Source organism: Triticum dicoccoides, chromosome 5B (assembly GCF_002162155.2).
Source record: "Triticum dicoccoides isolate Atlit2015 ecotype Zavitan chromosome 5B, WEW_v2.0, whole genome shotgun sequence".
Classification (NCBI taxonomy): domain Eukaryota; kingdom Viridiplantae; phylum Streptophyta; class Magnoliopsida; order Poales; family Poaceae; genus Triticum; species Triticum dicoccoides.
In genome coordinates this window covers 717686538-717699310 of record NC_041389.1, presented here as the reverse complement: position 1 = coordinate 717699310, position 12773 = coordinate 717686538, and the positions used below count along the sequence as shown (strand labels likewise).

The following is a 12773-nucleotide window of genomic DNA, read 5'->3' as shown; positions in this document are numbered from 1 at the left end:
GAGATGAATGGAATATTGGCGCCTCTGGTGCCCCTCTTTGTTCAAAAAAAAAACCGTCGCCGTGTGAATAGTAGGACCGACCTGCGGGGCGACAAGGAGCGGCCAAACCACACTATCCTAATCGTCAATCATCATCACGACTTTCCACCGAATCACGTGCGGGCCCACACACACAATCACACAGATGGACAGGGGCATTTCCGTCACCCAAATCTATCTCCTTCCACCCACACAGTGAGTCGCCATCGCCACTCCTCTCCGACCCGTCGCTCTCCGCCAGTCCACGCGCTCCCCCTAAACAATGGCGGCCGACGACGCGCCGCCGGCCAAGCCCCCTCCACCGCCGCAGGACACAGCCGCCGGCGCCGAGGCCCTGGCGGCCTACCTGGGCCTCGCCTTCGCGCTCTTCCTCGCCTCGCTCCCGGGCGGCGCCGCCGGCGCGCGCCACGTCGCGTCGTTGCAGTCGCGGGGCCGGGTCCTGGCGACGCGCCTCCTCGCCGCCGAGGACCAGCTGCGGCAGCTGCGGGCGCGCCGGCGCGAGGACGCCCGGGCCAACGCGCGCGCCGCCGAGATCTTCGCGGGCCACCGCGCGTCCTGGGCCGAGGCCGAGCGCCGCCTGCTGGCGCGCGCCGCGGCCGCGGGCGACGAGGCCGCCAACCTCCGCGCGCGCCTCGCCGACGCCGAAGCCCAGGCCGCCGCGCTCCGGGCCCGCGCCGACCGCCTCGAGCGCGACGCCGCCGACCGCGACGCGCTGCTCAACGCGCTCCTCGCCGCCACCGGCAACGGCGCCGGGCATGAAGAACACGGTGCGCGGCAGCACCAGCGCGCGTCGGATCCGGCCGAGGGCTACGGCGACACCGACGCGGAGGCCCTGGCCGCCGCCGCGGCGCTCTACGCCCAGCAGCGGCAGCAGCAGGACGGCTTCGGCGGCGGCGACGACTTCTACACCTCCTCCTCGTCCTCCGCGGCGGCGGCGTCGGGAATGCCGCCCTGGATGGACTCGCGCTCGAAAGGGTGGCAGGTGACCGACAAAAAGTTCCCCCTTTTCCCCCATTGACCTCTCTTCTGCCATGATTCCACCATGGAAGTGCGTGTCTCCTCCTATTACTAGATTAAACTCTGAAGAACGCAAACATATTAACGCCAAACCGATGGATACTCCATCAAATCCAATGCTGCTTTTAATAACCATCACAAATCATTCTGAAGACCACTCCTGGTAGAAATTTGCAGAACACCTCGATTGATTGAAGATTTTTCCTGTGCTCCTATCACTATCAGTTCTGTTTGGTTGATGCTCCTGGCTAAACACACACTGGTAGGCCTGCATACACATTTTTCCAGGGTGATAGTGATAGTGATAGTGATAGTGATACCCTGAATCTCCATGAGCAAAGTGCCATGCATGTCGTATCCACCATCCAACAGACAAATGACCACTTTGACAGCAGCCCCTTGGATCAATTAGGATCCATCTTGGGCACTGTATCTGTGGGGTGGGGGCACCCTTGCATCTGCATCCAACACAGAATCTCATCTGGCCCATTTCTCATGTTTGCTCATGGTAACAGCAGTTGAGTACTGCACCAAGATCATCATAGGGCTGCTGACCTCAGTTTCTGTACAGGAAGAACACCCATTTAGTTTTTAGCTCTGTCCTTCCCTCAGCACAATGCCATGTCATGTAATCCTTCAGCCTATTTCTTACATGCAAGTTTTGGTGCCTTGTTGAAATATAGATAAACCAATGCCACACAGCTGTTCATGCCTTTTTTTTCTCACTACTATTCAGTTCATGCCTTTTATGACTCCATATGCATTTCTTGAAGAAAAAAGTTCATGCCGATATCCAGTTTCTTATTTGATTCTGTTGTTTCATTGGGTACTCACTGGATGTGTGCGCATCATTTCTAGTTCAACTGATTTGTTGTGTCCAGGAGGTTGCTTGACATAATGTTCAGCAGTGATAGCTGTCATTGCAATTTACTCTTCGTTTTGAAATAATTGGAAGAAAACTGTTGTTTTGAACCCACTCTGTCGTTCGGTGCTCCAGTTGCTCTTTCTATATTACATGGCCTGCAAAGCTTCCATTAAGGCTATCAACCATATTGTGAAAATTTGTCCAAACGAGTTGCGATGCCGTAGCTCAAAGCGTGATCTACAAGAATTAGTGATGCTTGGAGAACCAAAGGTAAAAGAATATGTGGTCACATGGGGGGATCAAGTGGGCACATACTAGTGGTATCTCGAGGTATCCAAAGAATAGGAGCTGTGAGTGGACACTCTAACTTGACTTTGCTTTGGATAGGAGGATAGCAACAACGTTTGTAGAAACAACTCAACCAATCGCAGATGCTCCATGATATCTCAACTTATCAGTTTTGTTTGGTTGATGCACTATCCTGTGGTAGGTCTGCATACACATGTTTCCAGGAGAGCTTGATACCCATGAATCTCCAGGAGCAATGTGCCATGCCTGTCGTATCCATAACAGCAGACCCTTGGATCAATTAGGATCCCAGCATCTGCATCCAACAAAGCTACCTGAAAGAATCTCATCTGGCCCATATATAGACCTATATAGTTGTCACAGCCTTACAGGCATCCTGGAGTTTGCTCATGGTAACAGTGCCCTGTATTGTAAGATGAGTAGTTGAGTACTGCACAGGAAGAAAACCTGTATTTTTTAGCTCTGCCCTTTTCTCAGCATAATGCCATGTCGTGTATTCTTTCAGCCTGTTTCTTATGTACTCCCTCCGTTCCAAAATAGATGACCCAACTTTGTACTAACTTTGTATTAAAGTTAGTACAAAGTTGAGTCAATCTATTTTGAAACGGAGGGAGTACAAGTTTTAGTACCTTGTTGAAATATAGATAAATCACTGCCACACAGCAGTTCATGCCTTTTTTTCTCACTATTCAGTTCATGCCTTTTATGGCTTCATATGCATTTACTGAAGAAAAAAGTTCATGCCTGGTTCTGTACTTCTGTAAAGTGCAGATTCCTCATTGTTCCTACATAATCTAGTATGGCAACAGAGATGTGCACGTATGCACTCCCTGCTTGCTATTGCTCTCATGTATGTCGAAACATTACAGATGTCTGCAATAACAGAATAATGGTAATCTTGTGTTTCTTTGCCAATGACGAATTTGGCTCTCTGCTTCCTTATATGTATTCCACAAGTTTGCATTGATAGAGATATAGAGTTATTGTTGGACTTTCAAGTTACAAATTTCGCTAGGTTCATTTTGTATGATCCATTCCATACATAAAGCCTTATAAATAGGTCCTACAGCCTGTAAGATCCTATGGTGTTTGTTCTGTGCTGTCATATTCTGTTCTTTCCCTTGTGTAAACTGCAAACCCTTTTGTCGACCTCTCCCTTCGTATGCTTTGTTCCACTTGTCCCAAATAAATGTTAAGACATTTACCTCTATTCTCAAGTATGCAGTGCCCTAGTGAATGAAATCTGCAACTCTTGGATATAACTCAGTTAAGGATGATTCACTAGCTGGTTCAAGAACTGAAACAGCATCAGCCAATGAGTACCTAGTTCTCAGAAATTTCATTCTTCATTTTAGATAGGGCTATGGCTGGTAAGCTACTTGTTTTCCTGGTTCAGACTCAGCTAAAGTACACTCAATAACTAAACTCCTTTGCGAGGTTTATTGTCTCAGCCATTCTACATATAATTTTTTTCTCGCTTGCTCGTATTGAACAAAATATGTCTTTGCATAAACAGTGATACATAAAACGAAAGGCACATACTATTTTTATATTTTCTTGTACTTATGTGTATCAGCTCGTGCCATTGATGACACCTAACATTAAGGTTTGGAGAAAGCTGTGGCTCAGTTAGGCTAATAGAGCATTGTTGGACTGTGACCTATTTTGCCCATCTAATCACTCATTTTAACTGGCGTCTTGCAGGACATGAAGTACGAATCGGTTGAGTCAGTGTACAACACAAAGCATGCTGTACCACGGTAAGTATTTAACTGAGGCACGCCGTTTTGTGAAGCACCAACTGAATAAATACTACTTGTTCTTTGTTGTTTACAAATCATCTTTTTTTCGCCAGGAGAGAATCACCATGGAAGGTGGATGTGGAATCGTCAGGAGTTCCTGCAAAGCTTCGGCAGCTTGAGCAGGAGTTAATTAATCTGGAGAAGGTTGGAAATGGAGATCTATCCAAGATCCCGTTGGTGCTGAGGAAGCAAGTAAAGAGATACCAAACTCTTGCCGGGAAGATTGAGGATCTCTGCAAACGAATGGTAGGTTTTAATTTTATCATCTGACATGGCAGATGCTTACTGCTCTCGCGTAGCACGTGCAGTCTATGTGGCCTAGCTTGGTATTACCGCATACCTGTTGTATGAACACATAATCCAACATAAGGTGTGATTAACATCCATATGGTCTGGTTATTGCTGCATTGATAAAGGTATGCTTTGAATCATCCGGGATTTACTGTGGTCCACACGCAGCATGACTTCCAACTGTTACACTAGTTTTTATTTAAGCCAACTGATACACTGGTTCATAGTAGTAGTAAGAGCAATAGTTTCGGCTAGTAGCAATTTTTTCCTGGTTCTATAGCACGACTCTTGATGATGCAGAATACTCTGATTTTTGAAGTCTGCCACATCTTCTGCTTCCTGTATCTATTATAGATAGTGGTCATAACTTTTAACCCACTGCAGTAAAAAAAACTAACCTATATCTATTTCTGCAGCAAGCGAATGACCCTTGTGATTCGACACTTAACTCGGAGTTCAGAACACAGCGGCAGACAGAGTACTTGCTGGAAGCGTTCCACCTTCAGCACCGAGCAGCTGAAACAAGGCAGAAGCTCGGCACAGTGCAAGCAGAGACCGCGAAAAGCAGCTTCGGCGACGAGCTGCCAGCAGAAGCCAAAGTGGGCACAAGAAGAGCACTGAGTTCAGTCAGGAACAACTTCAAGGAAATCCAGCGAAGCCTGGAGATTTGGCTGGCGAGGATCCTCGGAGACCTCGAGGGCATGCTGGCGAGGGACGGGGCATCCCGGATAAGAGAGTACATCCTGTCCCCCTACGCGTCTGCTGTTCGATGAGCACGGCTGCTATGGAGCATTTCTGGCCTCATTCATCGATGTGCGCACTACATTGATGCACCGTAGTCAGGTAAGTTACATGAATGCAAATTCAGCATGTGAAGTCATCAGACTCCCTGTGTTCTTGGTTGGTATTATTGCAACCCTTGGCAAATGTGAAGAGGGGTGATCTAAGACCATGTCAAACCGCAGATCACATTTTGACCCAACCCTCTGCAATCTCATCTCTTTCTCCTCCCAGTATCAAGGTTTGACACGGAATCTGGTCATGTTTTAGATCACTTCTCTTCACATTTTATCAAGATTACCACTGTCAAGAACACCGCGTGACAGGGGTGCATCCAGTTTGCGTGCTCGTGGTGTTTATGTCCCTTGCCGTAGTTCATTTGGGTAGCAGTTGTGCATGTGGTATGTGCTTATGATTCTGATGGATCCATCATATTTACTGTATGCCTGTATGTAGCACATTTCTTTGGTGCACAGAATTGTACCAGCCTTGTTATTAGTCTATAAGATTATTACTGGTCTGTGTACATTGGTGATTGTTGATGCCACATTGCAGTGCTAGGATATTGCCATGTTTGTTGTATGCCTATTAGCACTGCATAATAAATAAGTAAACAAGTAGACAGATAAATAAAAGAGCATTACTACTGAAATAAGATGTTGTGCATGCATAGAAAATGAGGATTAAACATACTCAAGTCAAGGATTGTGACAAGGTTCTCAACATGAACATGGAACACCTGCATGCATGCAGTGACCTGGGCATCATGGCACTGCTCTAATTAAACCCTACTAAATAAACATTTCTCTTTCCCCTCACCCCCTCCTATCCCTCTCTCTTTCCCAGCTCCAACCCCAAACACAAATTAAACTCTATATTTACTTGTAATTAAGCAGCAGCAGCAGCAGTAGTATCAGATACTATTAATCTTTCCCCCTCCCTTGCTTCACAAAGCTTGAAGCTTGAGAGTGAAAGTATCCCAGTTTTAACTTTTACCACTGGAGAAGATTCAGAGGTACTGCGCGTGTATCCTCTCCTTGTTCTCCTCCCACCACAGCTTCGCGTTCAGCTCCGCAAACTTCTCACGGCTGCATGCCATGCAACAAGATTATCGATTAAAGAACACCAAAGAATCAGCATCTGATCATGTGCTGGATTCAGAGAAGGAAATGGGCGGGAGAGATTTGGACCTGAAGCGGACGCGGCGGAGCTCGCGGGCACCGTCGGCGAGCTCGCGGACGGTGATGTACACGCCGGGCTCGTCCTGGATCACCCACTCCGTCACCTCCAGCTCGCTGGCGTTGCTCATGGACACGTCGTCCGGCATGGACGAGGTGGTCGTCCGCGCCGGCTCCACGGCGTCAGGCTCCGGGCCACCGTTCTGGCGCTGCTGGTGGTGCTGCTGCTGCTGCCAGGCGCGCTCCGACGGGTTGGACGACGACGGCGGCGGCGGGGACAGCGGACCGCGGAAGCTGTGCTGCCGCGCCGCGCCGCCGGGCCCGCCTGGGCCGGCGCCGGCCGCGGCGGAGGGCTGCGGGCGGGCGAAGGCCGCGCCCCAGGCGATGCTCTCCGGCGCCGGCGAGGGCGTCGCCGCGGGGCTGCCCATCGTCGAGCCCACCTGCGACTGCGAGTAGAACGACTCCCTCTGCCGCAAACAAAGAGCCCCTTCAGCCTTAAGCAACGATGCACGACAATGGCGTACAGACGGAGAGAGAGCGGGCGAGCGACGGTGGCAGAGACTGACCTCGGCGTCGTCGTCGCCGCGGGGCGGGTCGGGGAGCACGTGGCGGGTGAAGCGGCGGACGTTGTAGAGCTCCATGATGCGCTCGTTGTTGTCGCCCCACCACCGCTGCGCCTGCCACTTGTCGTACATCTCCCGGCTGAACCGGATGCGCTTCAGGTCGTTGCCGGCGCCGCCCGCCAGCGACACGAACGTGATCTGCACCCCGGGCTCCACCTGCGCCACCCACTCCCGCACCGCCGCCTCGCCGCCCTGGCCTCCGGCCCCGTTGGGCGGCCGCTCCCACGCCGGCGTGGAGCTCGCGCTCGACGCCGCCGTGCCGCCGCCCCCGGCGCCGTGGCCCAGGTACGTGGCCGGCGGCACCGCCATGTCGTCCTGCACCACGCCCGGGCGGTAGTAGCCGCTGCGGTACAGGGACGTGGTCCGGCCCCTCGGCGGCGGCGAGCCCCCCCGCTTCGGCACCCCCTGCCTCTGCGTGCCCGACAGCTTCAGCACCATGTCCTTGAGCTGCACCGTCCAGTAAAACTCATGGGGTCAGAATCAAACACATGAATCCATTGCTACTAACTATACAAAACACCATTGATGCCCATGCATCAAATGCAACAGAGTCCACAGCTAGCTCCAGACAAAAGTTGAGAGATTAAAGACTACTTACTCCCAGATTGTAGCAACTGCAGGACTGCATCTCTCTCTCTCTCTCTCTCTCGGTGATTAACGGAACTAAACTATACTAATTAGCAACCAAACAGAACAGTCTCCAAGCAACTGCTCAAGATTTCTGCAATGAACTTGAGGAAGCTCAACTCAAAGTGATTTTCAACCTATCAATCTTTGCACTTTTACTGTGCCATATATGAGATTAAGTACAGACAAGCTTCATTCAACATGGCCATTTTATATATAATGCGGGGGTCTCCGGCCAAATGTGAATGCCAGATGATGCCGGCTCCTGCTGCGCCTTTAGGGGTCAGAGGAATGACATGTTCAAAGGTTATGTTTCACTCCTCTGCTTTGACCTCATGGCCAATCCCTTCACTGGTAAACACTCCTTTATTCAGTTCAGACCGCACAATGACATGTTTGTTGCTTTCACTCACACAGAAGAAACATAGTGCTGGGTAGCTGTTTTACACTTAGTTTCTACTTACAATTCATGACAGTATGTGGTAAATTCTTACTCTAAGCAAGATAACTAAGTAAACTGCTACATGGTCACTGCACTAGTACAATGTTGCTCTCTGCAGCTAGCAAGCTTAGACAGGGCCAGTTGAAGCAGGCAGGCAAGCAAGCAAACAAGGATGGATTCTCTGACCCATTTGCTTTTCTTTTTGTTCTCTTTAACCACACACATACCACTACAGATATATACCTCTGTGGCTCTGCCCATGGTGTTTTTTCAGTCTCCTGTATGTTTCATCTACAGTCAGATTTACCCCCTTTCATGGTAGCACTAGCACCCATCTTTTGATGCACCTCTCTCCCTGACCTCTTTTATCAGGCAAAAGCTAGAATTTAAAAATTGAAGATCCCCACACAGCACAGCACAGCACAGAGCTGGGGATTGGATTCTTGCCTTGCTGCTGGAGGTTACAGACTTACAGTACAGCAGCAATATGCTTGGCACATCCCTGTCTATCTGTCCATCCATCCATCCAGGCCAGGCCAGGGGATCTCTTTCACATTCTCTCCTTTTGAGAAAGCATGCATCCTTGTACATCAATCTACCCAACCATGTAGTACTATCTTGTATGGGGATGAGTCATCTACATGCACTTTTTTTTTCCCGTTCAAAAAGAGAAGAGATTGAAAGAAAAAGAAAAGGAAAGAACAAAGGAGGAGCCTGATATGGGAGCAAGTTTGAAGTTGATCAAAGCTTCTTTGTGACAAAAGGAGAGGGGGAGGAATAGTCCATGGGCACTCTTTGATCGAACACATTTATCTTTTAGAAAGAAGCATCTGAAGACATGTATGAATAGACAAATGCATGGTTGATCATTTGTGGTATTTGCTTTACGCTTGTGCTTTGTTGCAGGAATCCCTCCGCGCACATTTATATATGAAACCATACATCCTTCCACATCGATATATCCTTCCATCTCATATGGGGATGGGACATCTACACGAACTTTTTTTGGGGTCCAAAAAGAACATAAAAAAATTGATGTGTGTTGTGAGCAAGAAGGTTTGAAGGGGATCAAAGCTTCTTTGCCACACAAAAGAAGAGGGGAATGAACACTTTGTTGCATCTGAACACATATTTTTGAAAGAAGCATATTTATATATAGTATGGAATGGAATGGATGATTTTTGTATGTTCCTTTTGCTTTGTTCCAGGAAACCCTCCACAAGGAGATGACACAAAGTGAAAGGTGGTTGTATACAAACCATATAACTGTGTATGCATGTATGGTTGCAGCAGCAGTGCAGGCATGATGCCATGGCCTACACTGTCTCTATCTGTCTGCCCCCTGATTTTGACCAGGCCATCTTTGATTAACTTGTTGTGTAGTCTAGTTTTGAATTCTTTTCCGAACATCTTGCTGCGGTTCAGTAGAGAGAGAGAGAGAGAGTTAGCTTAAAGAGCAAGTAGTTAATTAAGCAGTGACCTGGGCATCACCTGGGCTGGCTTAAAGAGCAAGGATTCAGAAGAAGAAGGCAACAATCCAATGTGTGGACTGTTGACAAGAGATAAGTGGTGAGTGTCAAGCAGGTCAATGTAGTACACTAGCACTACATGTGTGGACTGAAGGTTTGGCCGGCCGGCAGCAATGTTGAAGAATGAAGTAGATGCTTGGAAGTTGAAATTAGCTGGACTTTGGCCGGTGAGAAAAGGAAAAGTATGCATGCATGTTGGCTTTGAATTGTAGAGGCAGAGATATTCGTCTCTGTGTGTGTGTGTGTGTGTGTTACTAGTGTACTATAGTGGTCATATGTTAACAAAAAGAGAAGGAGAATAAAGAGGCTGAGGGTGGCAGAAACTTTGGCATGCAGTGCGCTGCTCTGCTGTGCTTGGCATTGGCGTTGGCGTATGCCATGCATGGCCATGGCATATATGCTTGCACTTTGCCCAAAGGAAAAAGAGAAAAGACATCTCCCTCCCATCCCCTCGTGGTATTCTGATCGTCGGATGGATGGAAGCGTTTCTTCTTTCTTCTTTTTTCTTTTCTTTTTTGGCGCTCGCTGATGAGTGGCGATTAAAGCCGTGGATGAGCAGCGACCCGATTAAAGGCACGTAACGCTTACGTACAAGCTAAAGAGAGAATGGAGAATGTATGTGCTCCCTCGGTCCTATACTATAATAAGAGCGTTTTTGACACTCTTATATTATGAGGTGGAGGGAATAGTATACTAATACTACAAGGTTTGAACAAAGCAAAACACAAGAAAAACCAACCCAGCAGCACCTGCAGGATAGGATAGGATGGATTGTAGCTCTACCTCGAGAGAGGCTGCACCCACCCCACCCCACCCAGCTGTGTCCATATGTAACTGTAACTGTAATGCGCAGCAGCAGTGCCGTGTGGAGCGAGAGGTTGTTGATGCACCGGTCGGTCGGTCGTCCTGGTGCACGCAACGCAACGCAACGCAGCAGTAGCCGTAGCAGCATGCATGCATGCATGTACTAGTACTGTAGACAGGGAGAAGCATGGTCCATATGGAGCCCACGGCCGGCCATGTAGCCGTGTAGCTGCGCAGATGGATGGATGGATCGGACATGGACATGTGCGTGCATCGGGATCGCCGCCTACACGCACAGTCTCACAGAGGCAAGAGGGGAGAAGAAGATGATTCATTCGGTCTCTCCCTCCCTCCCTCCCTCTGGATCATCACTATGCAAGCAAGGTGGGGGGTCCCCTCATGGCTATAGCTCTCATGCTAGCATAGAATAGCCTGCTTGCTTGCTCCCCGCATCGGGGGCCGCGACGACAAGACGGTCGGAAAGCACAGGCCGGCCGGCCGGGTAGCTAGGGATGGGGGTGGGGGTAGGACGACGACATGTCCCTGCTGGATGTCTGTCTGTCTCTGCATATCATATGATATGATATGATATGCCAAACCAAAGGAAAGGAAAGCGACGCCACGCGCGCATAGCAGCTAATCACTACCGCCGCACCACCACTAGAGACCAACATCATCATCATCCTCAACCGTGGCTATCAACTTTAACAACAAAAACTAAAGCTACATGTTTACTCCTACTACTATACTTGTCATGCATGTTGGCTTGGGAGGAGTGGACAGACACCGTACGTCCCAAATTCAAAAACCATTACATACAGAAATAGTACTAATAACAAACAAGTGGTTGCACCTCCCATGGGCCATGGCCGTGGGTGTTGAGATCCATCGAGAAGCTCGGTCGCTGCTGCGCTTATGTACGTACTACTTGAACAAGTTAGGGACGACAGGCAGTGCAAGGATCCAACAACAGCTCACAGCAAGGCAGAGAGAGCTCCGTGCGCGCGCATGCGCCTTTGAAGAAATCAACCAACTTGCACCAAGATGCATGCATCTTACCGGCAGATTAAGGAGGATCTACGTACATGCCTGGCTACTAATCCCTCCGTCCCAAAATACTTGTCCTAGAAATGGATGTCTAGACTTATTTTAGTTATAGATATATCCATTTTATTCATTTCGAGGACAAGTATTCTCGGACGGACGGAGGGAGGGAGTAGATGCCTAGATGCATCGGCATGGCGCTGCTGGTGCAAGCAAAACCGACAACTCACCGCATGCACGGACGGACGGACGTACCTGGGAGGTGAGCGACTTGACGGGGTCCCTGCATGTCGGCGTGTCTCCGTCTCTGTCGCCGCCGGCGCCGTCCCGCTCCCTCTCCCGGCCGCCGCCTTCTTCCTTGTTGACGCACGCGATGCAGGCCAGCATCTTCTCCCCCTCCCTCTCTTCGACTCCCTTCCCTTCCACCGGCTGGTTCAGCCTCTCCTCTTCTTGCTTTCGAATACTACCCCCACACCCCACTCGACTCTGCACTCTGCAGCGCAGGCGCAGCTGGCCGGCTATATATGTGCTCCCTCACCGGGACTGGGATGGATGGATCCGCTTGTAGCTTGAGTAGATGGAGCTGTGGGCAGTGTTGCACTTTATATATACTCTAGCAATAGCAAGGAAAGGATACAAGGATGGCGTGCGTGCTCTGCGAACTCTGCTCTCTCTCTCTCTATCTCTGTCTGCTTTGAGGCTTTGAGCGTCCACTGAGGGAGCTGAGCAATGCGCAATGCAGTAGACGCGGCTAAGCTACCGGTGTCTACTTTAATTAATAGTGCTGGTGGCCAGGCCAGAGACTGTTACCTCGCGGTTAAAAAACAACAATACTAGGATCGAATAGCCAGCCAGCTGCTTGCTTCTGCTATTGCTGCTGCCTGTGCTGTGAATCTGTGATGGCCTGATACATACTCCAGCATACACCACTCTACTTTTTCATGCTTTGGTGCCATCGACGCGACGGCGCAGCCTTGCTCATGAATCATCCCTCGCTTTCTCTTTATTTCCTTATCGATTCATCGATCGCTCCGCGTGCTCCCATCCATGCTATCTGCTATCCGCATCGATCCATTCCACGATCGCGCGTGCTGCATGCCTGCATGCAGAGATGGAACAACGGCCTCCATGGTCGAGGTTTTGGGTGGTACGAGTACGATGACGAGCCAGCCCGCCCACACATGACATGCATGTAATCTCTTTCGTCTGCTACGGGTGGCTGCTTTGCTCTCTCTGCTGGTCGGCCGCTAGCTGTATCTATGTGCCGCCGTTGCAGTGGTGTACGTACGCAGGCCCTTTAATTTGGCGCCACTACATCCATGTCTCCTTCCTTCCGCTGCGCCGTGCCGTACCGTACGTCCATCTACAGCACGGTGCTGTCGACTCTGTTACTGGACACCGTCGCACCGTACACAAGGACTGT

The 12773-nt window shown here is 49.8% G+C and overlaps 2 protein-coding genes across 2 annotated transcripts; one reads left to right on the top strand and one right to left on the bottom strand.

Annotated features, from left to right (window-relative positions):
* Positions 1-270: 270 nt before the first annotated feature.
* Positions 271-5650, top strand: LOC119312935. Its single transcript, XM_037588728.1, has 4 exons — positions 271-1021; positions 3935-3990; positions 4086-4278; positions 4740-5650. The coding sequence occupies exons 1-4, from the start codon at positions 302-304 to the stop codon at positions 5094-5096; spliced, it is 1326 nt and encodes a 441-aa protein (XP_037444625.1). The 5' UTR covers positions 271-301; the 3' UTR covers positions 5097-5650.
* Positions 5651-6112: 462 nt separating this feature from the next.
* On the bottom strand, positions 6113-12051 carry LOC119310720 (protein Brevis radix-like 4). The gene is made up of 4 exons (XM_037586368.1): positions 11606-12051; positions 6848-7351; positions 6294-6748; positions 6113-6191 (listed from the first exon to the last, which is right to left on the bottom strand). The coding sequence occupies exons 1-4, from the start codon at positions 11735-11737 to the stop codon at positions 6113-6115; spliced, it is 1170 nt and encodes a 389-aa protein (XP_037442265.1). The 5' UTR covers positions 11738-12051.
* Positions 12052-12773: the final 722 nt, after the last annotated feature.

Bases quoted from the DNA above. Each gene is read 5' to 3' on its own strand.
- LOC119312935 (XM_037588728.1), top strand. From the start codon at position 302: ATGGCGGCCGACGACGCGCCGCCGGCCAAGCCCCCTCCACCGCCGCAG. The intron at 1,022-3,934 runs GTGACCGACAAA...GGCGTCTTGCAG, and splicing joins CGCGCTCGAAAGGGTGGCAG to GACATGAAGTACGAATCGGT. The intron at 3,991-4,085 runs GTAAGTATTTAA...TTTTTTCGCCAG, and splicing joins ACAAAGCATGCTGTACCACG to GAGAGAATCACCATGGAAGG.
- LOC119310720 (XM_037586368.1), bottom strand. From the start codon at position 11,737: ATGCTGGCCTGCATCGCGTGCGTCAACAAGGAAGAAGGCGGCGGCCGG. The intron at 7,352-11,605 runs GTACGTCCGTCC...TGGACGGTGCAG, and splicing joins TCAAGTCGCTCACCTCCCAG to CTCAAGGACATGGTGCTGAA. The intron at 6,192-6,293 runs GTCCAAATCTCT...CATGGCATGCAG, and splicing joins CTCCGCCGCGTCCGCTTCAG to CCGTGAGAAGTTTGCGGAGC.